Source organism: Mauremys reevesii, linkage group 2 (genome assembly GCF_016161935.1).
Source record: "Mauremys reevesii isolate NIE-2019 linkage group 2, ASM1616193v1, whole genome shotgun sequence".
Lineage (NCBI taxonomy): Eukaryota > Metazoa > Chordata > Testudines > Geoemydidae > Mauremys > Mauremys reevesii.
In genome coordinates this window covers 204,279,308-204,307,066 of record NC_052624.1, presented here as the reverse complement: position 1 = coordinate 204,307,066, position 27,759 = coordinate 204,279,308, and the positions used below count along the sequence as shown (strand labels likewise).

General features: G+C 39.5%; 2 protein-coding genes across 17 annotated transcripts in view; one reads left to right on the top strand and one right to left on the bottom strand.

The window, feature by feature from the left end:
* EMILIN2 (elastin microfibril interfacer 2) overlaps positions 1-5,543 on the top strand; it is a 66,707-nt gene extending 61,164 nt beyond the window's left edge. For 8 of the 9 annotated variants that reach the window (XM_039522431.1, XM_039522432.1, XM_039522435.1 and 5 more), the window contains one exon: positions 1,047-1,453. In XM_039522431.1, the coding sequence (XP_039378365.1) occupies positions 1,047-1,384 (338 nt within the window). In that variant the 3' untranslated portion in view covers positions 1,385-1,453. Of the gene's footprint in view, positions 1-1,046; positions 1,454-5,442 lie in introns of those variants that run through there. The other variant, XM_039522428.1, reaches the window with a different exon arrangement.
* A 1,038-nt stretch (positions 5,544-6,581) lies between these two features.
* Positions 6,582-27,759, bottom strand: part of LPIN2 (lipin 2) — a 75,351-nt gene continuing 54,173 nt past the window's right edge. For 7 of the 8 annotated variants that reach the window (XM_039522440.1, XM_039522443.1, XM_039522441.1 and 4 more), the window contains 14 exons: positions 24,121-24,457; positions 23,721-23,820; positions 22,143-22,330; positions 20,648-20,741; positions 19,362-19,431; positions 19,144-19,233; positions 17,723-17,805; positions 16,388-16,532; positions 15,622-15,770; positions 15,000-15,086; positions 13,269-13,421; positions 11,989-12,103; positions 11,063-11,166; positions 6,582-10,741 (listed from right to left, as the gene is read on the bottom strand). In XM_039522440.1, coding sequence (XP_039378374.1) covers positions 10,597-10,741; positions 11,063-11,166; positions 11,989-12,103; positions 13,269-13,421; positions 15,000-15,086; positions 15,622-15,770; positions 16,388-16,532; positions 17,723-17,805; positions 19,144-19,233; positions 19,362-19,431; positions 20,648-20,741; positions 22,143-22,330; positions 23,721-23,820; positions 24,121-24,457 — 1,860 coding nt within the window. In that variant the 3' untranslated portion in view covers positions 6,582-10,596. Of the gene's footprint in view, positions 10,742-11,062; positions 11,167-11,988; positions 12,104-12,304; positions 12,410-13,268; positions 13,422-14,999; positions 15,087-15,621; positions 15,771-16,387; positions 16,533-17,722; positions 17,806-19,143; positions 19,234-19,361; positions 19,432-20,647; positions 20,742-22,142; positions 22,331-23,720; positions 23,821-24,120; positions 24,458-27,759 lie in introns of those variants that run through there. The other variant, XR_005593627.1, reaches the window with a different exon arrangement.

The window sequence follows — 27,759 nt, the reverse complement described above, 5'->3', positions numbered from 1 at the left end:
TTGCCTGCCTTCCTCTTTTGATATTTGCAACTGCCACTGCATACCCCAGGAGGCGTGCAGATGAGTGTGAGCTGTGCCCTTCATCTCAATGGTCATATTCTTCTCTCCTTTCCCATCATCACCTAGTCTAAGTGCTGTGAGCCTCTGGCATGTTAGGGAACCTGCCAGTTCCCACAGGCCTTGTCTTCACAGATGCAAAAGATGTATTTTAAGCTCAGGGTAACTGTGAGCACTATTCTGAGGTAAAAACTCAGTGAAGATGAGGCACTTAGTTTTGCTAAGAAGCAATTAAACTTGCCAAGTCAGCACTATGCCCTTACCTAGTCCTGAGCTAAATCCCCATGTGTGTAGCATGCTCCTAGTTTCCCAGTTCTCATCTCTCTTGGTATACGTGACCTGTACTGCACTTGCCCATTCTCCACCCCTCAGCCCCCACCAGTGCTGAATGTTACAATGCCAAAGTCCCTTTGTGGATCTAATCCTCTGTTCGTTCCTTCCTTTTTGCAGCCAGCTGTGGGGTGGGGACCTGTCCTCCATGCCCAGACTCTTCTTTTTCTAACCTAGAGTTCCACATTTTTCTGCTGGATGTGGCCTGAGTGTGAGCCACCCTACTTAGGCTGAGCACCCCCCCTCCCTCAAAACTCTGACTTGATCAACTTTGGCACATAGTACAGAACTATTACTTTGTGCTGACTAGAGTTTTAGGTGGTGTTAATGATATCAGACTAGATAACATGAGCAAACACCACACATTGAAATCCTACTCCAGACAAAGCCTGAGGGCTTGTCTACAGATGGGTGTCATTTGGAATAGCTATTCCACTTTAAATCCACATGCTGTGGAATAACTGCCTATTGTCAGCCCAAGAAACATCACACAGAGCAGAGGGTGGTGAGATTTCTATATCAAACGGGCCTTTTCCTCTACAGTGCTTATTCTAGGTATGAGCAAGTGGATGACGGTGTAGTTTTAAAATGAAATTTTCATTATTTCTACTGCACTGGAGAGTTTCCATCAGTAAAACTGTAATTAAATGTCTTTGCAGGCATCTTCACATCTCCCTATGAAGGGCGCTATCTGATCACTGCCGTCCTTGCTCCTGAAAGGGATGAGTATGTAGAAGCAGTGCTGTCTGTTGCCAATGCAAGCGTTGCTCAGCTCCACACAGCTGGTTATAGAAGAGAGCTGCTTGAGTATCACAAACCACGATCAGGGAAACGAACCTGTGGTGGAGCTGGAACATTCCACCTCGTTCTTCACCTAAAAGCTGGAGATGAAGTAAACATTGTCGTTACTGGGGGCAAGCTGGCCTACACGGATTCCGATGAAATGTACTCCACGTTTAGTGGAGTTCTTCTCTATCCAGCCATTGCTCATGTCTAGGCTCCTCGTGATAAGAAGGGTAAGAGATTCAGAAGAAATAAAATTTGAAGCTTTAATATATTAATTTTATATATTTGATTTGAGTGGTGGGTTTATGATCCATATTTAACTCTACCTGCAAGACTTCTAAGTTCTGCCACAGTAAAAGGCATGTTTACAACAGTTAAACTAACTCCTTCCCCCAAGCCCTACAGAGTACAAATTTACTGTTTGACACAATTTCTACTCAGTCTGCATAGGTAGCTCTCTAATTTGCTCTGGTATTACTCCTTAGTAAACAATTTGCCAATTTCCATTCCCCCCCCTGCCCCACACACACACTGTATCACTGTCAGTTCCATATGCCCAAACCTGGTCACTTGAAATCCTACATTTTTGTTTTCCACTAGTGCAGAGATGAGGAAGTGATGATTACATAGGACTGAGCTGATCTCTGCCCAGATAGTGGGTTGTTTAGTATCTGAACAGCTGATCTTTGGGTCAGCAGTCTTCAAGCAAAAAATAGCTTCAGGCAGTTATGGACAATGGTTACTCTAGGCAAAAAGGATATTGTTTGTCTGTTCAAAGGGTAAACCTCCGCTCTCAGTTGCAAAATAAATCAGTCACATCATATTCAACTGGAAACACCTGTAAGGAGAGAATTTGGCCCTAGCTCAAGTATTTGATGCAGAACTGAGTCACTTTCTACTGATGGGGGAAAAAGGAAGATGAGTAGAAGCTTCCTTTGAGTCATAGCGCCTGGCTTTGAAAGCTTAAGACAAAAACTGTTGAGAACAAACTTCAACTTTCCCTCCAGTATGAGTGCTAAAGCTAGCAACAGGAAACTTAATGGTTATCTGTGAGCCATTAGAAAAAGTGCATTCAACTGGAACTGGACTACCTTTCAAAAACTACACTTCCATGTGCCAATTTTCAGAGGTTTTACAATTAAGAGAAAAAAAGTCTTTACCCTGATGCTAGGTGACAAACCCACCAACCACAGGGGAAAACTGGCTACAGAAGGGAATATCAAAGCTGTTTCTAGCTAGCGTGCTGTCAAATACACACTGAAGAACATTTTCTTTAGTCTTTGTTTTAGTAACCATGTTGTTTGTAGCAGCAGTGACAAACTTTCAGACAACGGTGCATTTTACATTATGTACTTCAACCAGATAGAAGGCTTCCCTTTGTCTTGAGTAAATGAAATACATTTTAGACACCACTGTAGATTTCCTCGTGCCTTCATTAAAGTGGTGACCAGTCAAATTATGTGTTAGCTCATTAAATCTGGTAGTATTTTGATCCTTTTTGTGGCTAGAAAAAAATCCAACAGCAATCTGAGTGGGAACATGCTGCAGCTGTGTAAAAAAAAAATCTATAAACTGAAGTTTAATAGTCTACTTTGTATAGAGTTTTATTTATAGCAGCGATGTGTAAATATTTTAACTTTTCTACTGACAAATCCAGAACAGCTTAGTCTCTGTATGACTACAATTGTTAGGAGGTTAGCACTCCCTTTCCTGTGATGAGGTATGATAAATATATATCTAGTCAACATCTTGTTACAGCTGAGGTGGTAACTTTGGAATAGAAGCTCATTAAGAACTCTGTTGTGGGAAGTCTTTAACTCATTGCTTGGAAACAGAATGAGCTCAGCTTTCAGGGTCAGTTTGAGAAGCTAATACATCAGCTACAGAAGAAACTGTTACTCTATCATGGAATTCTGAGTCAAAGCTTCTTCATAGATTTGTTTGACTGTAGTTTTTATAAGCAAAGTATCAGAATCTCTATTGGAACTTTAACACAATCTTTAGTAAAAGTTGTTGGCACATTCTTGTTTTCCAGTGAGCAAGTCAGAGCTAAGCTGAGGCTAGGATTTTGTGCGGTGTATAGTAGGAAAACTACTAAGCACAGGAGCTGCTGTCTCTCAGCCAGTGATAGACAGCACACTCAACGCTTCATAACTTAAGTCTTCCCCTTCTTTCACTGGAAGCTATATGTTGTTTTCCCTGAAACCATAGTGCCGCTTTAAGTGTTATAGAGCTGCTTGCTTTGTCATACAGCATGCTAAGGGGGGTGGGGTGTATTTTCCTCTGCCTTAAGTCCGCTTCATGCTTTCAAGCCATGTCTTTTAGTGTAGACATAGGCCAGATGGCCTCTCTCTCTGTGAGCCAATTATCATGACAACCAACCAGTTTGCTCCTAGTATAGGCAAAGAAGTGAGAGACTCCTTAAGTTTTCTTACACTCCTCCCAGAAGTTGGCTCCAGGCGATGTGTGACTCAAGTGTTGTTACAATATTGGTGGCTGTCCTAGAAATGATTCATGGAAACAATGTGAGCTGAGCACTCAGGGAAACCCACTTGGCAGGCAAGCTCCCTTAAAAAAAAACAACAACAAAAAAACAACTTTGTCTAATGAATCAGTGATAGAGAAGTACAGGGGGTAGTGCTGCTGCTGATTTAGCCAGAGAAGCCTTGCAGCATGGAAATATAACATGAATGAGATCTTCAACCTAACAGAAGAACATCAGTCAAGCCTGTTATGTGCCAATTTCAAGGCAGGTTGGAAAGAATCTGAGAACAAATCATACAAGACAGATTTACAAGAGCTAGTGTCTGTCATTCTGCGGCTGGGCAGACACACACGAAGACCTCTCAAGAACACTAGAACTATTGAGATGAGAGGAGCTTGCAAGATAGCATCATATATAAAGGCAGTCAAAGCAGAATACCCAGATCATTGAGAACAAACAAGAATTTGTCAGAACTATTCTAGAACAGAGGTCTGTATCCGGAAAGACAGATTCCACACAGTGGCCAAACATGACCAAGGATTTCTGAGTCATGGTGAGCAGATGTGATACAGTTGAGGAAATGCAGACAAAGCCGCTAAAAGACAACAAAAAATATTGCCTAACAGACCTTGGAGCAAAGTAGGAATGGACCTTTTCACCAAACACCACCTCATTATTATAGACAACTATTCACATTTCTGGGAACTAGATGAACTACCATAGCAACCATCCTAGACAAAGAAGCAGTGTGGTATCCTGACCTGTATAGATTCAGACAGACCACAAGTTACTTTCAGTGAGCTTGTGCAATTTACCTTGGAATAGGAATTTAGTCACAGCACAGCATTGACTGGTTTTTAAAAAGTGCAAAAAGCCAAAGAGAAAATACAGAAGCTAGTCTTGAGTGGAGAAACACTCACACAGACTGCATTAATAGTAGCCTGGTACCATGCTTGATGTCAAGATGCACATGTATTGTGGTGTCTAGTCCCAGCCTTACTACAGCAAGCAGTAATGAAAGAAGTTGAATAGAGGCCAGTGAACTATGCAGTCCCCTGAAACTTGATCAGCAGGACACAGATGGACCGAGAGAGAACAGAACAGACTCAAAACACCACAGTGCCATAGGAACCAAGTGCAAGTCAGTCTCCTGTTGTCACAAGACAGACCCGTGTTCACTCCAACATCAAATCACCTGCAAGGTATGCACCAGACTTTAAGGATTGTTCTTTCAAGCTTTGTAAAGTTAAGTGGGAGTAAAAACCAGTTGGTGGTGTGTTAAGTTATGATATATGCTTTAACCATGTATAATATTAAGCAGTTATAGTATTTTTGTTATCTCAAATAAATATGATGAGGGATTTTACAATAGACAGCTTTCCAGTAAGGGGCATTATTGTATGATTAATATGCTTTTGTATAGAGTAATGTCTAGGAAGAGTGTAAGTGGAGAAAAAGGAGAGCCTGAACGTTGCACTGTCTAGCCTCTCCTTTTAGCCTTGGAAAGCGTATGTGCAGCACAGCCAGCAGAAATGTAGGGTGTTTATTTAAAACCGACTGCTTTGCTATTCACCTTTGGCTTTTCCATCACAATTTCCACCTGGCTCTTGCCTGGGTTTTAGGCCATCTCTGAGTCATCCAGTTTGAAACATTGGTCTGGGTTTTGTGGAGGTCTTAGCTCCAAGAGCAGAGACATATTGAGGTGCAGTTTTTAGCTAGCCAGTCAGTTCAGCTGGTGCCTCTGATCAGATCACTCACCCTCCTCACAGATCTCTTTGATGCAGGTGCAGAACAGTGTTCCCACACCAGAGCAGAGGAAATAGACACTTGATTCAGAGAGGGCAATTTGACTGACTTCAGTAATGATACAGCCTCGGGTAGGCCTGCTTTTTCAAGGTAAAAAATTACATTGTGTGTACACCTTTGTGGAACCTGTGTTCTTTCCAACCCAGCAGCACCACAGCTAGTCTCTTTTTTTATGTCAACTTCTTCCATTGCCATCGGTGCTCTGAGACATTAGGACTTTGCTAGACTTTGCATCTCCTAACAGTAGGTCTATGCACACTGAACTACAGGGTTTGCCATTCTAGTCCAGATGTTTGTCCATCTTGTTTGGGATCCTGTATCTAGAACGGGGACAGATTATTTCTGCCACTTTAAGTAAATATTGTGGGCAATCCCTGGTATAATGCTACTTGTGGCCATGTAAATGACCGCAAATCTCTGTTACTTTAAGTTGCCACATGTGCTATCCCCAGTCAGATAGTAGGCAAAGTACATAGAGTATACCAGGAAGACTGGCTGGAAGTGACACCACATCTGCTGTAGCAGAGCCCACACGCCAGTAGTTTTGAGGTGGTCTGGGGCCCAGCTCTAGAGCTCTGTACAAGAGGAAATTGTGTGCCCTTCCCACCACTTAAACATCAAGCACATATTCATTTATACTGTGAAAAGTCAAAGGCACAACTATTATTTGTCTAGTGAGTATTTCTGTACACAATTCACTACTATCTCAAATTAGAAGTTACTGAATCAGATGGATTAGAGTAAAAAAAGCTGGTTGGATAAAAGTAACTCACTGAAAATATCAAGTGACTAAAACAAGTAAAACTTCCCTAGTATGACACACATGATCTGTATTAGTACCTCATGTTTACTTTTATCAGTACAGGTAACAGAATTCAACAATATCAGCAACCTTACAGTAATTGTATATCATTAATCAGCCCCTGGGAAAGTATTCCAAAGGAACATTTGCTTTTCTTCCTGATTTTTAAAAAAAATAGGTATTTTCATTAGATAAACCTGATTCCATCTAAAATATGAAATGCTGGTTTACATACATCCTTATAATAGATTGTCAAAGTACGACATAAGAGCCAATGAGAATTTCATTCTTTAAAAAGAAAAGAGAAGAAAACTCTTTAGTTTAACTTTGTTTATTGTGGCAACATTGTTTTGAACATCAATAAACATTGCACCAAAGTGTAGGTTATTTACCCAAAGACAGTCCAGTCTTTACAAAGACCACTATACTGGCATATTCAGAGTTGACAATTTAACACTAACTTATTAGTGATTGCGTAGTTTAACAATCAACTATTTCACATGTTCTCAATTTAATAATGAAATAGAAAGTATTAAAGAGTTCTCCTGACCCTCACCTTAAAAACAAACCAAAATGCAGCTTTCATCTGGAGATAATTAACACTTTTTTTAAATGATGAAGCAGAGTTTCATCCTACTTAGCAGGATTTAACATAGGCAACAAAACTTTCTTAGGCAAAAGTGACAATTCAAAGGCATCTAAAATTTACTAGACATTTCTAATGTTTCATAATGGTGTAATTCATTTTTAAACTCCTTCAAAAGTCTATTTCTAGGAGACTTGAATACAATGTCAAATGTGTCTTTTTACCCATTTGGCTTAAAATTGCCAGAAGTTATGTAATTTAGTTGATTTAAGTGTTAAGACTTTTCCAGTTGAAGACTTATGTTCTAGAAACAGTAATAATGATGTCATGAGGCTAAGAATACATGATCCAGCATCAGACCTGCACTTCTATACTCAGATTAGAAGTACACATTTTTGAAGTACAAGCTTTAAACACATGAAAGTAAAAAAGAAATCCAGAAATGCTTACCTCTACACATACAAGTGACTAAGTTATGATCTTTAATCACTATAGAAATGGGCCATGTCCAGTGGACCGACCAGATCTGAACTGCAGTTCCTTTTTTATCCCCAGATAAATACTGTGGAAGTTTATGGTGTCAAACACTGTTCCAATGCAAAGGGGATCTGCATCTTCAACAACAGTCTTAAGAGGGGTGTGTGTGTGTACACACGCTTAAAAGCTCCTCTCTTTCACAGAAAGAATGAGTTAATTTGTGCTGATCTGAAATAGGCTTAGCACAAACATTGTTTTCAAACCATCTATTTCTACCAAGGTAAAATAAAGGAAGCAGACTAATGTGTAATTCTAATGTATCCACTTCATATTGTAATACTGTAGCACAAACCTACCCTTTGACAGTTAATGAGATGTCTTTTCTAGAATTTGTTTGGAATACTGGACATTTTACCTCCCTAAGTATGTAAGTAATGGTCTGCATAGAACAACCAAGTTCAGTCCCCAAAATGGATTCTAAAGTAATATTACCATCTAATCTGAGTAGGGCTCCAAATGCAAGTGGGTTTCAAATAAAAAAAAACAATTTGCTTATCAAAAAGACTCAAACAAGTTTGCATTGTATCAAAAATGATAGCAGAATTGTAACTATGACAGACAGAGTGGAAGGGCAGCATATTTATTCAGCAGCTTTTTGGAAATCCCTAAATGCCAAAAATTCACCCCAAAATTTGCAACACAATCCAAATGCTCACATTAATTTAAACTACTGGTGCTTAAAGGAAACATTTGACCCTATTCAGTCTGTTGTTTAAAACAGGTTTTATACTGATTTTACTCTGTCCCCACCTTAAAGTGCACAGAATTCATCACTGTATGTGTCAAACTGTAAAGAAAATGAAAACCCAGATTAAGAGAAAACTAGCAAAGTAAGATACAGCCACATTCTTGCCTTCTGCCCAATTTGGAATTTCATCAGGATGTTTTAAGTTTTTCATTAAGTGCTTAAAAAACACCATTAAGCTAAGGCCACCAGAGAATGAGCTAACAGTGGTGAAGGAAATTCTGACTACTCCAGAAGAACTGATCTAGGAGATCCAGGTCCATTCCTTTTGTGGAAAGATTTTCTCATCACTGTGAGGAAAATTTTTCACTTAATAGCCTGTATCTCATTGATTTTCAAAGCAACTTAGAAAATTTTACCCTTTGGGAAATGGCTTTCCCTATTAGAAGAAACCAAGAAAGAAAATAAAAACAGATACAGGGCTTTTAAAGACTGGGGTTTATAAGCCTTTGCTCAGTGCAGTGATCTATAAAATAGGCCATGTTCCGTTCTGATCTGAACCTGTGAAACAATAAACCAGCAATAGCATTTGCAGCCCCCTACTGCTTGCATTAAAGACAGACTGTGGCTCTTGATGGAGTAATCCTAGTACAATTATGGTTGCCGCAAATACTAACTTATAAAACAACATCTTTAGACATTTGTTTGGATCATGAAAAAAATGTTGTCCCGTCTACTTAACCACTAAGTAGACTTGGGGAATGGCCAACTTTTCTGCAGAAATGATTATTAGCATGAAATCCATATACTCTAATGAGGCTGCCATTTAAATCATTTGTTTATATGTCACAGAAAAGTTCAGACTGATGTAACTCGCTTTTTCCTTTCCTTCACTAAAGAGCCAGGTCCCCTTTGCGACTTCACCTCCTTGCTTATAATTCCAGTTGCTGTGAGCTAGTCATTAAAAATAACCTACTTCAAATGATACGTTGATCCAAAAATGTTCAGTGAATCTGTTTTTCAGTTGACTGGAGTTAGCGACTCATGTTAGAACCTCACATGGAGAATTCTCAGACTGACAAAGGAAATAAAAAAAGATTCCTTCTAAAAAAAAAAAATCTACCAAATCTGCTGTTTTCACTGACAGCCTAGGGTTAACATCCTCACTTCCACTCTGCACCTCTAAAGGCACAGCACAGAATTTCACTCCAGCTTTATACTATACCCTTCCTAAGTTTGCTGTACAAACCAAAAGGATAAACCTTTGCCTTCAAGAATTTTTGGGATACCCAGTGAAGACTGCAGGCAAACTGCTTTTGGAGTTGGTAAGTATTAGGCCTTTGAGGCAGTTAGCATAATACAGTAATTTATAGGTGCAGGTCTGAAACCAAGGAATGGCCACACAGCAATGCTTGTCATTTACCTGAAAACTCTGTTGGCTCTACTCTGCTATACAGCATTCAGAACACAAACCTTGCACCTGGGGGCTCACTGCTGCACTGTACTTGCTTCAACAACTGAAAACCCTTAATACAGAATTCTGGAAAGGCCTGCAGTAGAATCAATTAAAAAAATTAAATACATAATTTTCTTCAATGACAACTCCCCGAATATAATCTGTACATGCTTTTTACTGGCCTACACAGTGTGCACATATATATGCATTTCAATGCTGTAAAAAAATGCCAACTTCTCAGCTATTCACTCTCTGGATTGAAAATTGCCGTGGAAGGTTGCAGCTTGGGAACAACAAAAGTCATTCAAGAATCCAACGGCATACTGAAACTTCTCAAGACAGCTTTGGATTGAAAATACGCAATAAGCTCATAACATGGTCAAATCACTGTATGTTTAGAAAAATGTAAGAGGCAGAGTTAACATGAGTGGCACCTTGCTGCACAAGCACAGCCTCTACCTTTAATAGACCCTAGACTGTACATGTGACAATATTATTTACATTTAAGGAGGAACTTTATATCTTCAGTTTCTGTCAGGTAGTTAATGTTTAAGACATTTTCTATATTTTGTTTATGAGAAATGGAGCCATAGTTGTTTCAGACAGTTACTCCTTTTTAAAATGGCCTAATTACCAATTTGAAAATTAGTCTATAACTGCTATAACATGGCTGATAGTCTATTTGGCAGCTTCCATGCACTTTTTGGCTTTTTTTTTTTTAATATTAAGGAGACTAATATACAAAAAGTCTATATTTAAGGTAAGTTTTGTATCTATGGAAAGGCAAGGATGCAGCAAAAACTCCACCTTTGTGTTGCCATCTAGTATCTCAGTACTGCTGCTAGCACATAGGCGGATCTCAAATGCCTTAAAAAGTCAAAGGACAAACAGAAACTTTGCATTTTGTTTGTTTGTGCCAAACCCATAGACTTAAAGTATTGTTTCAAGTAAGACTCATGGTACCAATGTATAAATTAGCATCTCCAGAAAAGACGTTCTCTCTTCACATTTAAACTGAAGTTGAATGACTGGATCTGAAATCCCATCTCCACGTGAGCAGAGCTGTTCAGGCTAGGTCTTCCATGTTCACCTCAGGAAATGGTTGTCGCCAATAGCAGAAGGAACTGAATTCCGGGCACACAAAAGCAGAATTCTGTTCTTTATTGAGCAGTGGGAACACATGTTCCACAAGCTCACTTAGCCTGAAATACCTACATTAGAAAAAGAAGATGGTTATTTCAGTCTAGTCACTGTTCTATTGTTGCGCAGCTTTAGAAATGTAATTCCAAAAGCCGACAGTCAAAGAGGTAGTGTTCCTCCAAAAGCTATTTTCCACTTTACTTAGTTTACATTTTTCTTTCTGAATACATTTCAGTACATATCTGAGGCTGAAGATCTCTAGTAGGCAGGATTTCACACAATTCCTTAAGATTTCATATTATAGCATCATTGTTACAATGGTTACTGCCTTGCTTGAAGCTCAGCCCTTCCCCACTTCTTTTGACCATTTGAAATAATAAAAGTGGTCTTACGAGGACTTGTTTCCCTTTGTCCGTTCCTGGATCAGTTCACCTTTTGGGTTCACTGTAAATATTCTGCAGTCTGGGACTCCCACTTTCGTGTAGGCGAATACATCCTGCAGAAAGCATGAACAGTGGTGCAGAAGGAAGTTATTACTCTGCTTTCAGATTCCCTTATGTGAGTGAGCACTGCTCAATAGAAAAAAAAAACTTTACAGAAAGAACATGAAGATAGATACATTTAAAAGTAGACTGAAGTAGACTGAAATTTGGCTCTTCGAAAGTTAAAAATAAGACATGCAAAGCATCAGACATATTTAGAAGCCATAAACCTTAGACAGCATAGAAAGGATTAGAATATACAGCAGCAAATAAGATGAACTTCCAGCTTGAGTCTGGGAAGTAAGATTTGTTCCTAGGCCTTAGGCCACAAATGACAAAATGCTTCTTGGGGGGAATATTCCATTAATGGAATGGAAAAGCAATACTTTTGGGGCCCATCCCTTCCTTGCTGGTTCAGGGCTCAGTACTTGTGTGGTTGAAGACAAGACAGGGAGAGAGGAAAGTGAGAATTGTGTGAAAGAATAAAGTTTCTGCATTGAGTTGCTATGGAATTAATAAACTTTGGCTCTCAGATACCGTGGTGAACTCCACTGCAGAAACACCAAAAGATGGAATGTTATATTTATTAAAGGCCAGATTCTGAGAACATTTACATGTGAGTAACTTCACTAATACATGTAGTTCCACCAAAGCCAGTAGAACAGCTTGCACGAGTCAAGTTAAAAAGGAAATGCCATCAGGTGTTTAAAAAATTAAAGCTGTTCAATTTCCTTCTTACATTTGTAAAAGGACCAAAAAAACCCTTATTTCCCTTGCTTCACAAATAAAATTTGTTTGGGTGTTTTGACCCTTCAATTAGAAAGGTGCAGACTTACATTGGGCCTGTTTCCAAAAGCAGCATAGAAAGGCTGTTTATTCGGCACAAACAAGTTCTTGATATCATTCAAACACTCGATTTTGAACTTTTCAGGCTTCTTTTCTATCACTTCCCTAGAATAAAATTTGAACACAATCACTGAATCCTAAATCACCATTTCAGAGGGGTAATTCCCCCTATTCAGCTGGTGTTTGCATTCTCACAGTACATTGTGTGGCTGAAATTTCCAATGTACAGATATTGTACCAGCTGTACAAAAAAGAAAAAAAAAAAGAAACAATCCACTTGCCCAAGACGAATAAAACATAACTCACTTTTTCCTTCATTGACAATCGCAGTAAAATGCAGGTCAACAGATTCTGCACATAAATTTTCATGCCATACCAAATTCATAACTGCTCTGACACGGTCTCTTCCACCTCAGAGGATCATTTAAGCAGATCAGGAAAAATGGCAAGTGAGAATATGTAGGAACACATTAGGCCTACTCTCAGTCCTGCTGCCAATGAAGACAATGGCAGTTTTACCAGTGACTACTGGGTGGTAGAACTGGGGCCACTGCTAGCTGCAACTTACTGTGTCAGTTCATTTTTATTTTACTTTTCTTAAGACTATATTACATTTACCTTAATTATCATCAGTGACAAGGGATTAGTCTACTGAAGTTTCCAACAGTAGATATTTGTTATCTAAATATCTGAGTAAATATCTCAGGTATTTAGATAACAAATCTAGAAGGCTGAACATTTCTGGGTTCTTTATAAGAAGTAATATTAATCATTACATTCTTGTTACAATGTAGAATTCCCAAGGTTCTAATACCATCCAGTGTGGTAGTGAAAAGCTGGAAAATCCAGATTAGCTTGTGGAAGTTCAACTCTGCAGTTCTTGCAGCCATACTTCTCTGGAAGAATTTTACTGATACATACAGAACCTTATGTTAAGAGTAAGTCACAGGATGAGAGGGAGAGGAGTAGACAAACACCTCCTTTACCAGACTGACACTTTACCTGCTGTAACAGCTTTTAATACATGCATATGATCACAAACATTATATTGCAAATGAAACGTTTCGGAATCAGCAAATGGTTTCAGGGGGTCATAATAAAGCCATGGGCCCTCTTCAGTTTGCAGGGGTAAAAATAAGAACAATGGCATAATGATAGTTCATAAAGCAGCCATTTCACTCAGTTCCTCACACCTTTTCTATTTATCTCTGCCCACTTCCCTGCCTCCTCAGTACAAATAAAATTGCCAATAAATTACCAATGTGCTTACCTATGAAAGGCCGAGAACAAGCTGCTGGGGGACAACAACAGGGGGCCCCTGGGTAGGATTGTTCCTTTGTCATTCACCCAATGTAAGTACCCTCTTGTCATATCTGCCATTCCAATGGCACGAGCAGAGCAATACAGAAACTTGTAGCCATTCCTAAGGAAGAATATTCTGCTTAGTTTATATTCCAGCCAAAGAAATGTTTTGCCAAGGTCACTGTATTATGGTAGTGCCTAGAAGCACCAATCAGGGCAGTAACCTCATTATACACTCAGCATGCACAGGTAGAGGAGGTTGTCCCTAATTTGAAGAGTCTGTAATAATTTAAAGCAAGCCTAATAGAGAAGGGAAAGGGAGAGCGGGTACTAAGTACTTCGATCACACTATTACAGGTTAGATTTATGCACAACCTGGTGGTTCTGGATAATTGGCAAAAAAAATTAATGTTGTAAACAAACCTATATCCAACTCTCATTCAACCCCCTCTAATAGTTATAGCAATTATTACGTGCATTTGCAGATAAGGACTCCATTTCTGGATATTAAAATGTTCTGCTGTTGCTTGTAGGCAAAAATATTTAGTTACAGTATGTCATGTCAGAATTGCTGAACAACAATGAGTTTTCAGTAAATCTCTAAAAATGTTCCTGCAGACTTTGCACGCACGTCTATTCACATGAAAAAAAGCTGCATTTGAACATGTACACAGTGTTGGTCTTGTGTGTGCAAGTGGATGCAAGTGCATGTTTAGAGGCCTATGAAATTTGGCCCACAGTGCCAAGATTGCTGCTTCCAACGCGTAAGATATTGAAGTTCTGCCCAACTCCCATTGACAGTAATGGGCATGAAGAGGCAACTTTTGGCCCTTTGCATTATATCTGAGGTCAACATGAAGGTTCCAAGGCCTCAAATCTAATCTGTCAAGGCAATCATTCTAAACTTCAACTTAAAAAACTTCCATTAAAAATAAATTATTTGGAAATATCCCCAAACAATTACTCATCTTGTATGCCTCAGGCACAATACTAAATGCAGTTAAATACTATTCCCAGGGTTGCTGGTGAATGATGGTGCTGTCAATATGTTTTTGAAAAGTGTTTGCCACACAAAGGACCAAATCAGGAGGGAAAAATATATTTGTCAAGTTAACAAATTTAAACAATTTAAAAGATTACTAGACTATGCTTTTCAAAGAACTGAACATTTTAAAGAAGCAGGATCAATGTACATCTGGAGTTCAGTAACTTACATGTATAAAATTATGCAAGATATAAATAACTGAAAGCACACAGTTTAGGCCCAACACTTACATTTCAAATAACTTTTACAAAATAGTTAAGTGTTTTCATGATTCTTTTAAAGTGTAACAGACACTCACTGCAATCTGAAGAACAGTTACAATTCTGCTTCTCAACCAGCACAACAGTTAAGAAGGTCTTTAGAATTTCTGTTATAAAACTACAATTTTTTAAACTAAAATCTGAATTTATTCCTTGGAAATACAATGCAAAAGATCAAATTACCAGGGAAAGTGGTAGTTCATGGGCGAAGCAATAGCATGTGTTTTAGAAAGTTCTGTTAATGTAAAATAACGTAGTTTATAACAGACAACTTATTTTTTGTTATTTAGGTCATGAAAAGGTGGTCTAAATCAGAAACTCAGTAATCTGATTCATTTTAATTCTATTAGTCAGTAATCCCAAATACCCGGTTGCTTCAAAGTAAGATACATACTCATTGATGGAATGGTAGAGTTTTGCAATGCCTTGATGGGTCCAGTCCTTGCCAAGCTGTGGGAGAATTTGTCCTAAGGCATCAGACCTAAAAACAAGAACCATCGGAACTAAGTTTACAAGGAGAGATTTTGCATTAAAAAAATACACGTCACTGAATTTGTTTTGCAACAAATATTTGTGGAAGATTCAAAGAATCTCTGTGCAACAGATTCCAGCGGTTACAGCAAAGCCTTGGTAGCTAGTGTGGATTGAGCCATTAGTGAGCCTACTATGCAGTAGCAAGCCACTACACCCAGTCTCAAGCTACCCACTAAACTGGAGGGGAAAAAATCCAGGATATCACTGAAAGCCAGCGGTGATACATTTATATTCTTTCAAAACTCTCATCATAGATTACTGTAAGTAAAAGTACAAATTACAGTCAAAGAACACTGAAGAACACTGTAATCAGCAGTCTTTCACTGGGATTCTCACTATGATGTAAATTTAGAGGACAGGCTGGATTCAAGCTCCCTTTGAATCACTCTTTATAAGCTCTTCAAAAGGAAGGTGCTATAAACAACAGTGAAACATATCATCCAAAATTTAAATAAAAGCAAAAATGATGTAATGGTACTTGCTTTGTTATTGTTCCATCAATATCAGAGATGATGATTTTGTCATTCCAGTTCCAGAGGTATATTGTTCCTGCACAGCGGCAAGTACCTTGATACTGGGTTGTAATACTGAACACAACATCATTTGGACCATCTCTGAGTTTCAATTTTGCCTTTAAAATAAACCAAAATTATTAAAGTGTTTTGCATAGTTAAGAATTTATAAATAGCAAAAGAGCTTCAGGAAATGTCGTGGGTGCTCATACACATCTACTTGTGTGATCAGATTAAATATAATTTGTAATTATATGTTTGTGTCCTCAAATTAAAGCTATTTCACAAGAATCCAATGTTAGCTTGGTGCACTATCCAGATACAACAACCCACCCTCTTGCCTACCAAAAGGAACAATCCTGGAAATTTCTTAACTTTCTCCCTCTGCTAGTAAAGGAACCTATCCTCAGTTTTATTTTAGCATTATTCTACATCAATTATCTTCTGGGTAAAAAACAAAACAAAACAAAAAAAGAATTAAAAAAAAGTCAATGTACATCTCCTTCCTGAAAAATCCTTGCTATTCTATACTACTGAGTTAACTTTCACTGGTCCTTTAAATCTGGCTGTTCCTTGTCCAAAGTGCTAAATGTGGGACCCCATATAAGTGATTCTGGTCCTACTTTATTTTTATTAGAAACTTAAGTTCAGTAGTTACTGTAGTAAGTTTAGTGAAGAACTCAATATGAAAAAATACACTTATCAGAGCTGCAACATGCAAAAATATACGACTTACTATTTGGTCTGAAGACAGCCTAAGTGACTTCTTATAAGAGATAGTGTTCCCATGGTTTGCATGTTCCACTGGGACAGAATCTATTTTTAGGGATTCTTTCAGCTCTTGTGACTCTTCATCACTAGAAGAATCATCTTCTGTCGGCCTAATATGACATCAACCAAAATAAAAGTAAGCTGCAGAAGATTTTTTGTATTGGCTTAAAACTCATGTCTTCTCATATGTGTAAGACCAATTTTAAGTATCAAGATTTTCTGTTTGCATCAAGGATTTGCCACTGGCCTTGAGAAAATTAGCCCTTCAGGTGTACAGATTTAATCTATGGATAGAATGTGTATTTTGCACACACACAAAAATGCCCACAACATCTTAATCTGGCTAAAACACACTACGATGGTAAACTCAACCACAGATTAGTGAGGTTTTCAGTTAGCATGTGTCAGACCAGGGCTAGTGTATGCTAGTAGGGTGGGGAAGAGAAGCCTTGAAACATCCTAGTATTGGTGAAGCCTTGAAACAATGCTATTTACATTGGAGCTGACTAAGGTTGGGTAGGGAGATGAGACCTGTTTGTCACTACTGCTGTGCTATTGAACTAGTTACACCACAGATGAAAAGGGATATTGGGCAGTACTTTATAATAATTCCTAATGACTGATCTCTGAGAACCAAAGATTAAAGGTGGGCTATAAATTACACAATTTACTGGCTAACCTCTAAAGATTACCTTGTATGTTTTTATTTCTTTGCCAATTAATCTAAAGTTTCAGGATTTAAAATAACTGGAGTTACATTTAAGTTTTTTGGGGTATTCCTACCACCATAGCACACTTAGATACTTTCTTAAACCTTACTCTCTTCCCTTCCTAAAATCTTGGAAGAGAGGCAAGGGGAATAAAATATTATGGGGACTTATTGTAACAGCAAGCACTAGACAGAAAGAAGTTTTGTGCTGGTTACTACTAGTCTCCAACTATCTTCTTGGGTGACTGACTCATTACATTCAATACTATGTTTATTGTTTGATACTTGTATGTTACCAATAAAAGTGGGGGGGCTTATTGTGCAAATCCACCAATGAACATTAGGATTTTATAATAAGAAACCAGACACCACACACCTACATATTCTCATATGAGTTAAGGTGTTAGTATGCAGAGCTAGTGCCTAAACTGTTTACTTCCACACAGTTTCTTGCAGAAGTATTGGCCAAAACTATCTGTTTTTGTTTAGTAGCTCTGAGGAAACATTTCTTCCTACAGTAAATCCCCATTGAATTCTTCAAAAATCATGATACTATTGAGTCAGCAAAGGAATCTTCAGACAGGAACACACCTGCTATTAACTTGTTCTTTTGTAGTTGCTGGCAGGTCATTTGTTCTTTGTGCCTCAGACTTCCCCTCCTTTGCCTCTGGTGGCTAAGATTGCACAAGAATCAAGAACATACCAACATTTTAGGCATCTGCATTGACAAGAACTAATTTAAATTTTGGGCATAACCAAATAGCTATCATATAAACAGTAAATTTGCTACTCTATCTGTATGAGGTACTCAGACTTGCTCATTCTGGGGACTACTTCATAAGAGATCCTTTCATAGACATTTCTCCTCAAAATATTTAATTCTGTAGGCAAACAGGAAGGCCTCTGCAGACCAGATACTAATTAATGTAAATAATGCTTTAATCAGGCACTTTTTGGTGCACCATCTATGGTCAAAATCTTGAAACCAAGTTGCTTATGATAGTCTTAAAAAAGAAAAAGGATAAAATCAGTACAAGACTAGTGTTTAGTGGTCTTGATCCTAGCAGGCAAATATTCCTATAACAGAAATTGCTATTATAATTTACAGCCTTTTCAGTAGCACTTAAGAGATCATGAATGGGCTTGCAGACAGCCATCTTTAGAAGAAGTGGACCTCTCCAAGCTTGGTGTTGTGGTACGTGTGCAGGAAAGCATGATGGAAATTGGCACTGCTACTGACCATTTTGTGGCAATCAAGGCTCTCAATCCAACATCTTTTAGAAACATTAAATTCACTAAAGATAAACTCTAAAAGGTGTTGAAGTTAAAGAAACGCATGTTAAAAGTATTGGAAGAAAGCTTAAATCAACCTAAAATAGCTAGTCAAAATGAGAGTACTGTAATTATGTAAGGGGCAGACTGACAGAACACTGTGCCCATTTTTCTATTTCCCTTTTATTTGCATGAAGTTCCCAAAATACACTGCAACTTCTTTGAAAAGTAGTTTTGAAGACAATTGATGGTTTATAGTGAGGACAGCCTGAAATAAAGGCTATGTCTACATGGCCCAGCAGTGGGAACTACTGGGTGTGAACTGCAGTGTGCTGGGCTGCAACTCCCTCATGTGGATGTTGGCATGAACTAAAAGGTACCCAGCATCACAAACTAGGTAATTTAATTTGTGCCAACAGCATCCACACAGTGGAGTTACAGTGTAGCATGCTAGTATGTGCTGCAATTCACATCCCCATAGTCCAAACTGCAGGGCATTTAAACAAGCCCCAAGATCCTTCAATCCACATTTGCTGTGTTTAGTTTACCAGTGATATTTTAGTCTCTAAACCTCAAAAGCAATTTAAATAGTTACATAATATTGATGAATAATTGAACATGCAGTTTTACAGCACTGACTGCCAAAGATCTGATCAGCACATCTGATGCAGTTAAGAGCAAAATTTCACATCTGATTTTGATTCACATAACTATTAAAAGATAAAACAGGCTTCAATTACTTGTTTAGCCATGCTGTCCCTCTTGCGCCAGAACCACCATCTTCCAGATTTCTTGGGCATCTTGTCTTTAACCCAAGACTCTACTGTAGCCTGAAAATGTTTAGTTTAGTTAATTTGTGTGTATACATACATACATACACACACACAAATATTAAAATTATAGTTCTGTATTACTATACATACAAGTTGCATTAAAGTATAAATTTGTATTAGTTTACCTTAGGCAAACTTTTCTGGAACACCTGCAAGCTGAGAATCATGGGTGCAGCCAATGGCCAGTTATAGTACCTGGTTTAAGGAGATAGTCTTGATGAGAAGCTACAATAAGGACTGAATTCAGTAGAAATAACTGATTAGCGTGCAACATGCTCTTTGCTTGGTAAAAATAAAGTTAGATTTTTGTTGTAGGCTGCTCATAAAAACATGCAACTAATGTTTGCTTCAGGCCAAATATTTTCCTAATGCACACTTGTCATAAACAGTTAGTTAAGGGTTAAGGTTTGTTTTTTACCTGTAAAGGGTTAACAAGCAGTACCTGTGAACACCTGACCAGAGGACCAATCAGGGACAAGATAATTTAAAATCCCTGTGGAGGGAAGTTTTTTTTCCTGTATCTTTTGTTTTTAGAGTCTCTCTCTTGGGAGTTAAGGGAGTCCAGACATCTTAATCAAGTCCTCCCAGGTTTCTGCAATAAATTCTTCTATTCAAGCTAGTGAGTATTAGCAAGGAACTAGTATTCTTATACTTTTATTTCTGTATTTGCAATTCTGTGTTTTGCTATAGAATTTCTTTAATTCTGTACTGTTATTGCTTTTACTGAGAAAGAAAGGAGTGGGGATTCTCTCCAGAGATTGATAAGTTTAGACCCTGTGTATTGTTCCATCTTGGTATTACAGAAACAGTTACTTTCTTTTTATTCTTTAATAAATCTTTTCTGTTAAGGACTTGGTTGATCTTTCCTTGGGTGAATTCTCAGGGAAAGGGGAGGAGGGAGGAGGACGGCATCCCTCTGTAGTTGGATCCCGGTATCTCTCCTAGAAAAAGGGAGGGGGGAGGAAGCAGGGGGGAATGGTTTATTTCTCCTAGGTGTAAGAACTCCATGGATTTGGGGCTCTTGGGATCCCCAAGGATTTTGGGGAAGGACTGTGTCCCAATACACGTACATTAATGGGTGGTGGCAGCTTTTACCAGATCTAAACTAGGATTTTAGTTTAGGGGAGTCCATGCAGGTCCCCATTTTGGAACCCAACAGCTCTAAGTGGGGGTGAGACCTATGACAACACTGTTTACTGTTAGTGACAAATGCTGCAAGATCTTGCTTTAGAAGATGCAAATCTGACTTTAACCTGCAATTCAAAAGGCATGTTGCATGAGCAAAAAGATCACAAATACAAATGGAAATATAAGTTAGAACTGGAACTGAAAGATATAGTACCTTTAAAATGTATTACTAAAAAAGGAAAGCTATATGACATGTAAACATTTTATAGTAATGGGAAATTACCTGTTGTAAATCCTTATCACTAGATTAGGATTGTCTATGAGTCCTGGATTTTCAGCAAATTCATTGTAAGTAATAATATGTTCCATGAATTTTTCTGCAATACAAGGACATTTTTATCAATTCAGTTAAACATTAACTATTTTTGCCTCCTCTTTTTGAGATTGCCTTTAGTAAGTCTGTTGTCTTGTATACAAACTAATAAATCCTTTTCCTTGAGCTTTCAATTACCTTTGCTGATTTTCTAACATCAGCCAAAAGAGATGCTGAAAATGGTCCACGTCATAGGTGAAAAAGGTGAAAGCTCCCATGAACATTTCCTCAATTGCAGAAGGGCCTCACCTTCCAGACCCCCACTCCACCAGTCACAGTAACGAGAAGTAAAGTAGTACAGGAGGGAAGTGAGACTGATTTAAAGTTTCTTTTTAAAAATAAAAAGTAAGTGTATCAAATCATGAAATCTACACACTGATCTACAAGTAACAATTATTTTGTGGGTGCCAATAAGTATCCATTACTGATAACAGACTTTGACAGCAACTATGCAGTTTTACAGCAATTCAATGTTATTGAGTTAAGTTCTCCCCCCAGTGCACTAACCTCTCCCCCCACAGCCCTACATGAGGAAGATTTTTTTTAAATATAGCTTTATAATTCAAGTCTGATTTTTATACCTTATACAAATCACATCACCAAGATATACATTCAAAATGTGTATCGATCTTGGACTTTATAAAAAAAGTTAAGCTGCCTTTGACCACTGGAGAGGAATATTATGGCAAAACTTGAATATCGAATAAAACAGATGCTAACAAATATCCCATTATGTTCAGGAAATAAGTGACATTTAAGGAGAAAAGAGTAAGAAGCATGTATGGTTAACTTTCACTTTCTACAGAGTGTGAATAATTGAGCAGGAAAGTCTAGAGACAAAACCAATGTGACATAAAAGATAAGGATAAGGAAATATTGTGAGGGGAAAGGAAGATGAATCTTCATATCTAAAGTCCAAGATGATGACATTTGCCATCCTTCCTCTTGCTGAATAAGAGATTAAAAAGAAAGTCTATCAAGAAATGGGATACAAATACAATTTTAAAGCTTTATATAATGGCAAAGCAAGCAACGCAGAGGGAGCCAGTACCAAAGGTGGTCAGACATTTCACATATGGTGCAGCAGAAGGAGAGAAATAGCTGTGAGGAAGAGGAGCTTTTCTTGTCTAGTTTTGACTTGATCCCCCCATAATATGAATGCACATCATCTATCCTTTGCAAATGTTTGAGAGTTTTATACTGTATATATGATTCCACAGTAGTTGATTTACCCAAAGCATATAAAATACAAGCATGTTTTCGGCTCTCTCATGCTTCCAAAATTAAAAACTAAAAGCTTCATATGGCAGTCTTCTAAAATAAGAGTACTAACAACCTGAAATAACTTAATTAGGCTGTACTCAATTCATATTTCTGGCTTAATTTGACTTAGTTTCTTACATACCTTTAGAGATCTCTCCATTTTCACTTAGACCTCCACAGACAGAAAGCGTGACATCAGGCAAGTCCATAGCAGAATCAGACATGCACTCTGTGCCACTGTCAGCAGCAGCACTTCCCACGGACTGTGGTGACTGGGAACCAGAGAGGGTATCCGACTCAGTCCACTGTCTGGAACTTGGATCAGAATCACTAAAGGAAAGGAGTTCACATTTTGTGTATGTAATTCTCTTGCATACACATATGCATGTATTTTAAGTTATATGCAACCACAGTATTACGTGCAGCACATGATACAAAATGCAATTGCAGCACTACATATTCTTGTATTTCAAATATATTTTGTTACAAAATTAAAGATTTGTTCTACAATTGCCAAATTTTCTTTTCTGAAAAAGGAAATCTAAGTATTTGTGCACTCAGATGTTCACACAAGGTATTTTCTCTCACTAACATTTCCTTTCATCTCAGGATTGAAATATTAAAATGGAATGTCAGCTACTCTACCATTACTGACATATTCTTTGTGATAGGAACTTATTTTGTAATGATCCAGACCAAACCATCAGGCTCTAATAAATAGATAGAGATTATTTGTTCAATGGTCTGAAAACTGAATAGGTGCATAGACCTAAAGATCAGTAATTAAGTAACTTTAAAAAAAAAGATAAACTGTTAATAATGCTGAAATACTATTTTATGCTCATGATACTGAAATTAATTAATTAGCCTCTTAGAGTGAGTAGGACAACCGCCACCTTTTCATGTTCTCTGTATGTATATATACACATCTCCTTGCTATATGTTCCATTCTATGCATCCAATGAAGTGGGCTGTAGCCCACGAAAGCTTATGCTCAAATAAATTTGTTAGTCTCTGAGGCGTCACAAGTACTCCTGTTCTCAAAACTGTTAGATGTATCATATTTCACCTTTTCTACTGCTACTAATTCTCTCTGAAATGAAGCAGATATACTAGATGCTTTATGACCATTTGTAAAGCCTGTAGAATTTAGCTGTTCCCTTTTAAACGTGTTCTTAGAAAGACATACTGGAGAGTATCTTAGGAGTTAAAACATTTTAACTACATAGAATATGAAAAAGGGTTAACTCAGTTACATACGTTTTCTTACTATATAAACAGAGTTATTTTGTAACACTAAGGATACAAATTTCACTCCATGAAAACAGTGATGCCAGTTACATGGGAAAACACATTAGCACTAAGACAAATTACTGGGAATAATACTGCTTCCCAAAATAGCTATGTAGTTTAAAGTTTCCCACAAGGCCCCAGCACTTTCTCGGTTCAGCTGGGATAGAAATACCACAATTGCAAACTTTCACATCATATTTCATTCTCTCTCTCCTTCTTGCCAAAATCAGAAGCAGAGAGATATACAGAACAAGTTCAATATTGATTTATCCTATTATATACTCTAAAAGCTCAAAGACAGGCTTGAATTTTGAACAAGGATTGGCTGAGTTCTTTTATCTCAATTGGCTCATCCACTCCTAAAACTAACAGATACATTATTTTGCAATATAAGCCTTGCCATATGAGAACACTAACTCCAAGCTACCTTTTTGGAAAGTAGAGTGCGGCAACTTCAGGTTCCAAAGCCTTTAAGTCATCCAAGTAAATATCATGAGGCCCCTGGTGTTGGCTTCGCTTGTGCACCCCTGTTGATTGTCATAACAATTAGGTGGTTTAAATACATGTATTAAATACAGTGCTGTGGGAGGCACGGTTTTCTGCACTCTGAACATTGTTCATATAGGAATCTAAACAGGAATGCCTGCAGGTTAGTTGGCCTGTAGTCTGAGGTTTTCTGATTCCTTTTTTTTTTTTTAATTAAAAATGTTAGTTCTATTTAAATCTCAAAATTGAAAGTGTAAAGCTACAGTTTTGGGATAACTTCATCAAATTTCACAGAACTCTCTGTGGGAATGTACCAGTTCTTTTAAATACAAAATGAATACCTTTCTTTTTTGAAGGAGAGTCCATTTTTGCTGGTGGTTTTGCTTCTGAAGGACTATCTACTAATGGGCTGGGGAGAGGATCAGCATCTAACGTAGATGATTCTTGAGGGATCTCCAGCAGAGGTTCTGTGACTGCAGATGCAAGAGAATCTTTAACCTCTATTTGCTTAAACAGAGGATGAGTTCTTGGCTCAGGTTTCAGTACCGTACAGACAGAATCTTTCACCAAAAAATCATCTTCAACTTCATCAGAGCTGAGAATGACCCTGAAATGAGTCTTTTCTGATGGGGTAATGGTAGCTGTTCTAGGATGCTCCAATTTGTCCTTCTTACTTATCTGAAAAGAAGAAAGATCTCGTTCTCATGTACTTTCATGCAATATGTCATTTATTTTATTCAGCTCTGAACATTAGCTAACAAGTGCTTATAGTAATTATGCCAGAGATACTACTTTTCAAACCAAAAAAGTCAAAAGCCTGCTAGATTAAACTTTAATGTACCTTTTAGCAACTTCACAGGCAGTCTCATTAATAAAGTCCCAGAAATGCCAACCACATAGGAACTTGTTCACCAGTTTCAGAGTATAAAAATCTGTCCATGTTTCTATATTCTAAGCTCATCCACAATTCAAGTTCTTCCTGAAGGCCCACCTCTACCATGATGCCTACAGGAAGCTTCCTGACTGACAAGCTTGAAGAGCAAGATGTGAATATGTGTCATTTTAATTTATGTTTTATACTTGCACTTTTTGTGTTTACACATACTGTATATACGTTACATCATGTCTCCTGCCCTTTACTTATTTATCTAGATTGGGACTGGGCCTGGTCTACACTAGGAGTTTATGTCGAATTTAGCAGCGATAATTCGATTTAACCGTGCAACCGTCCACACCAGGAAGCTAATTAGTTCGACCTAGAGGGCTCTTTAGTTCGAATTCGGTACTCCACCCCGACGAGGGGAGTAGTGCTAAATTCGACATGGCTACGTCGAGTTAGCCTATGTGTGGACGGAAATCGACCTTAGTAGCTCCGGGAGCTATCCCACAGTGCACCACTGCGTTGACGCTCTGGACAGCAGTCCGAGCTCAGATGTTCTGATCAGCCATACAGGAAAAGCCCTGGGAAAATTTGAATTCCTTTTCCTGTCTGGCCATTTTGAATCTCAGTTCCTGGTTGGACATCGGGGCGAGCTCAGCAGCACCGGCAGCGATGCAGAGCTCTCCAGCAGAGGAGTCCATGCAATCTCAGAGTAGAAAGAGGGCCCCAGCATGGACTGACCGGGAAGTCTTGGATCTGATCGCTGTGTGGGGCGATGAGTCTGTGCTTTCGGAGCTGCGCTCCAAAAAACGGAATGCAAAGACCTACGAGAAGGTCTCCAACGCCATGGCACTCAGAGGATACAGCCGGGATGCAACGCAGTGCCGTGTGAAAATCAAGGACCTGAGACAAGGCTACCAAAAAATCAAAGCGGCAAACGGATGCTCCGGAGCCCAGCCCCAGACATGCCGCTTCTACGAGGCACTGCATGCCATTCTCGGTGGGTCTGCCACCACTGCCCCACCAGTGACTGTGGACTCTGAGGATGGGATAGTGTCGACGGGCAGTTTCTCGGCGATGTTCGCCGATGGGGAAGATGAGGAAGGGTTTGTGGAGAACGAGGCAGGCGACAGCGCTTACAATACTGCTTTCCCCGACAGCCAAGATCTCTTCATCAGCCTCACAGAGATCCCCTACCAACCCTCCCCGGCCGTTAACCCGGACTCTGAATCAGGGGAAGGATCAGTCAGTAAGTGCTATAAACATGTAAACATTTATTTTTTTTAAAACAGGAATAAAAACTATATGAAAAGAAGGTCAATACATATAGGGATCGAACAGAAATCCTCTTGGGACAGTTCCACGAAGCTCTCGTAGAGGTACTCGAAAAGCCTCCGCAGGAGGTTCCTGGGGAGAGGTGCCTTATTGGGTGCTCCGTGGAAGCACACTCTTCCGCGCCAGACCATCCTGAGGTACAGTGGGAGCACTGCCTCGACCAGCATGGCAGCATAGGGCCCTGGTCTGTGCAGGGATTCACACAGCATGCGCTCTCTGTCTCTCCTAGTGACCTGCCTCAGGGTGATCTCGCTCGGCGACTGCTGCATCTAATTAGGGGAATTACTGTAATGTTACTATTGTGAATGCTTGACTTTTCCTTTGCATAACAATGACCGTCGTTTAACAGCCACGTGGTGGAGGCTGCAGAGGGAAAGCATACAGGATCTTTCCCGGGACAGCCGCGAGGGGCTGGAACAGGGTCAGACTTTATGCTTTCCAGATTGCCTGCAGCAGGAGGGCACTGCTATCCATTAACTGTTAAGCAGCCTAAAGTTTACGGCTTACCAGGCCTGGCTGCTACACGGATTCTGCTGTCCTGCCCCGCTTGTCCGATCTCCAGTGCAAGACCCCAGGCAATGAAAGCGAATGCCGAAAATTCGAACTTGTCCTGAGAGCACATGAGATAGGTGCCCTGTATGGTCTTGTTCACAGAAACTGAGTAGACTGTGTTCAGTGTTCGCAAACATGTATCTTTGCAAGGAAATCACTTCCTTTTTCCCATCACACAGCTGCGGCTCTTTCCCGAACTGCCCCGGCATCCCCCTCACAGAGGCTGGCGCAGATTAGGCGGCGAAAGAAAAAGACTCGGGACGAGATGTTCGCTGAACTGATGGCCTGCTCCAGAGCCGAGGCGGCCCAGCAGAGCCAGTGGAGGGAGACCCTCTCTCAGCAGCAGCGCTCACACAGCGAACGGGAGGACAGGGTGGCGGCAGGAAGACCAGCAGGCGACTCAAACGCTGCTTGGACTAATGAGGGAGCAAATGGACACGCTCCGGCTCCTTGTGGATGTTCTGCAGGACCGCAGGCAGGAGCAGAGAGCCCCCCTGAACTGTATCTGCAACCGCCCTCCCCCGCCACAAAGTCCTGTCCCCCCCTCACCCAAAATCACAAGAAGGAGGGGCGCTAGGGGCCGTGAAAACTGTCACTCCACCCCAGCAGAGCGCTCATGTACCAAACAGCTCTCATTCCCTAAAGTATGAGAATTGCTTCCCTTCCTGGCTCACCCAATCCAAAATCCCAGTTTCATCCCCCAACTATGTAGTTGAGTATTAAAAATAGTTTGCTGTTCATTACTGTTTCCGTCATGTTTCTTTGCAGAAGACTTTGTGTGAAGGGGAGATAGGGGTTTGTTAATTGCATAGGACAGCCACCATTACCAGGGTACAGACATGGGGGCAGGATCAACAGCAGGTCACACACAGAGTGCAGTCACTAGGCACCTGGATCACTCTGGGAGGTGTCTGCTGCCCCAGGGTCCGAGCGCCTGGCATCCACAAATGGCAAGGCAGGCTGCCCTTACCATGCCCTTCCACCCTAGCCATGAACCTCTCCGATGCCCTGAGCCCCAGCCAGAGCCATCATCCCCACACACCTACTCACCCCTTCCTGCACACCCTCCTGTAACCGTCCTCCCCCCAGAGACCGCTGTAGGAGCAGGAGCCTGTCAGTCCTCGAGTGTAGAAGCGGTCTGTACATCACTGCACACCGTACCCACCACAGTCTGCGTTCCTGTTTGAACCCTTTAACGCAAATTTTTTAGTAA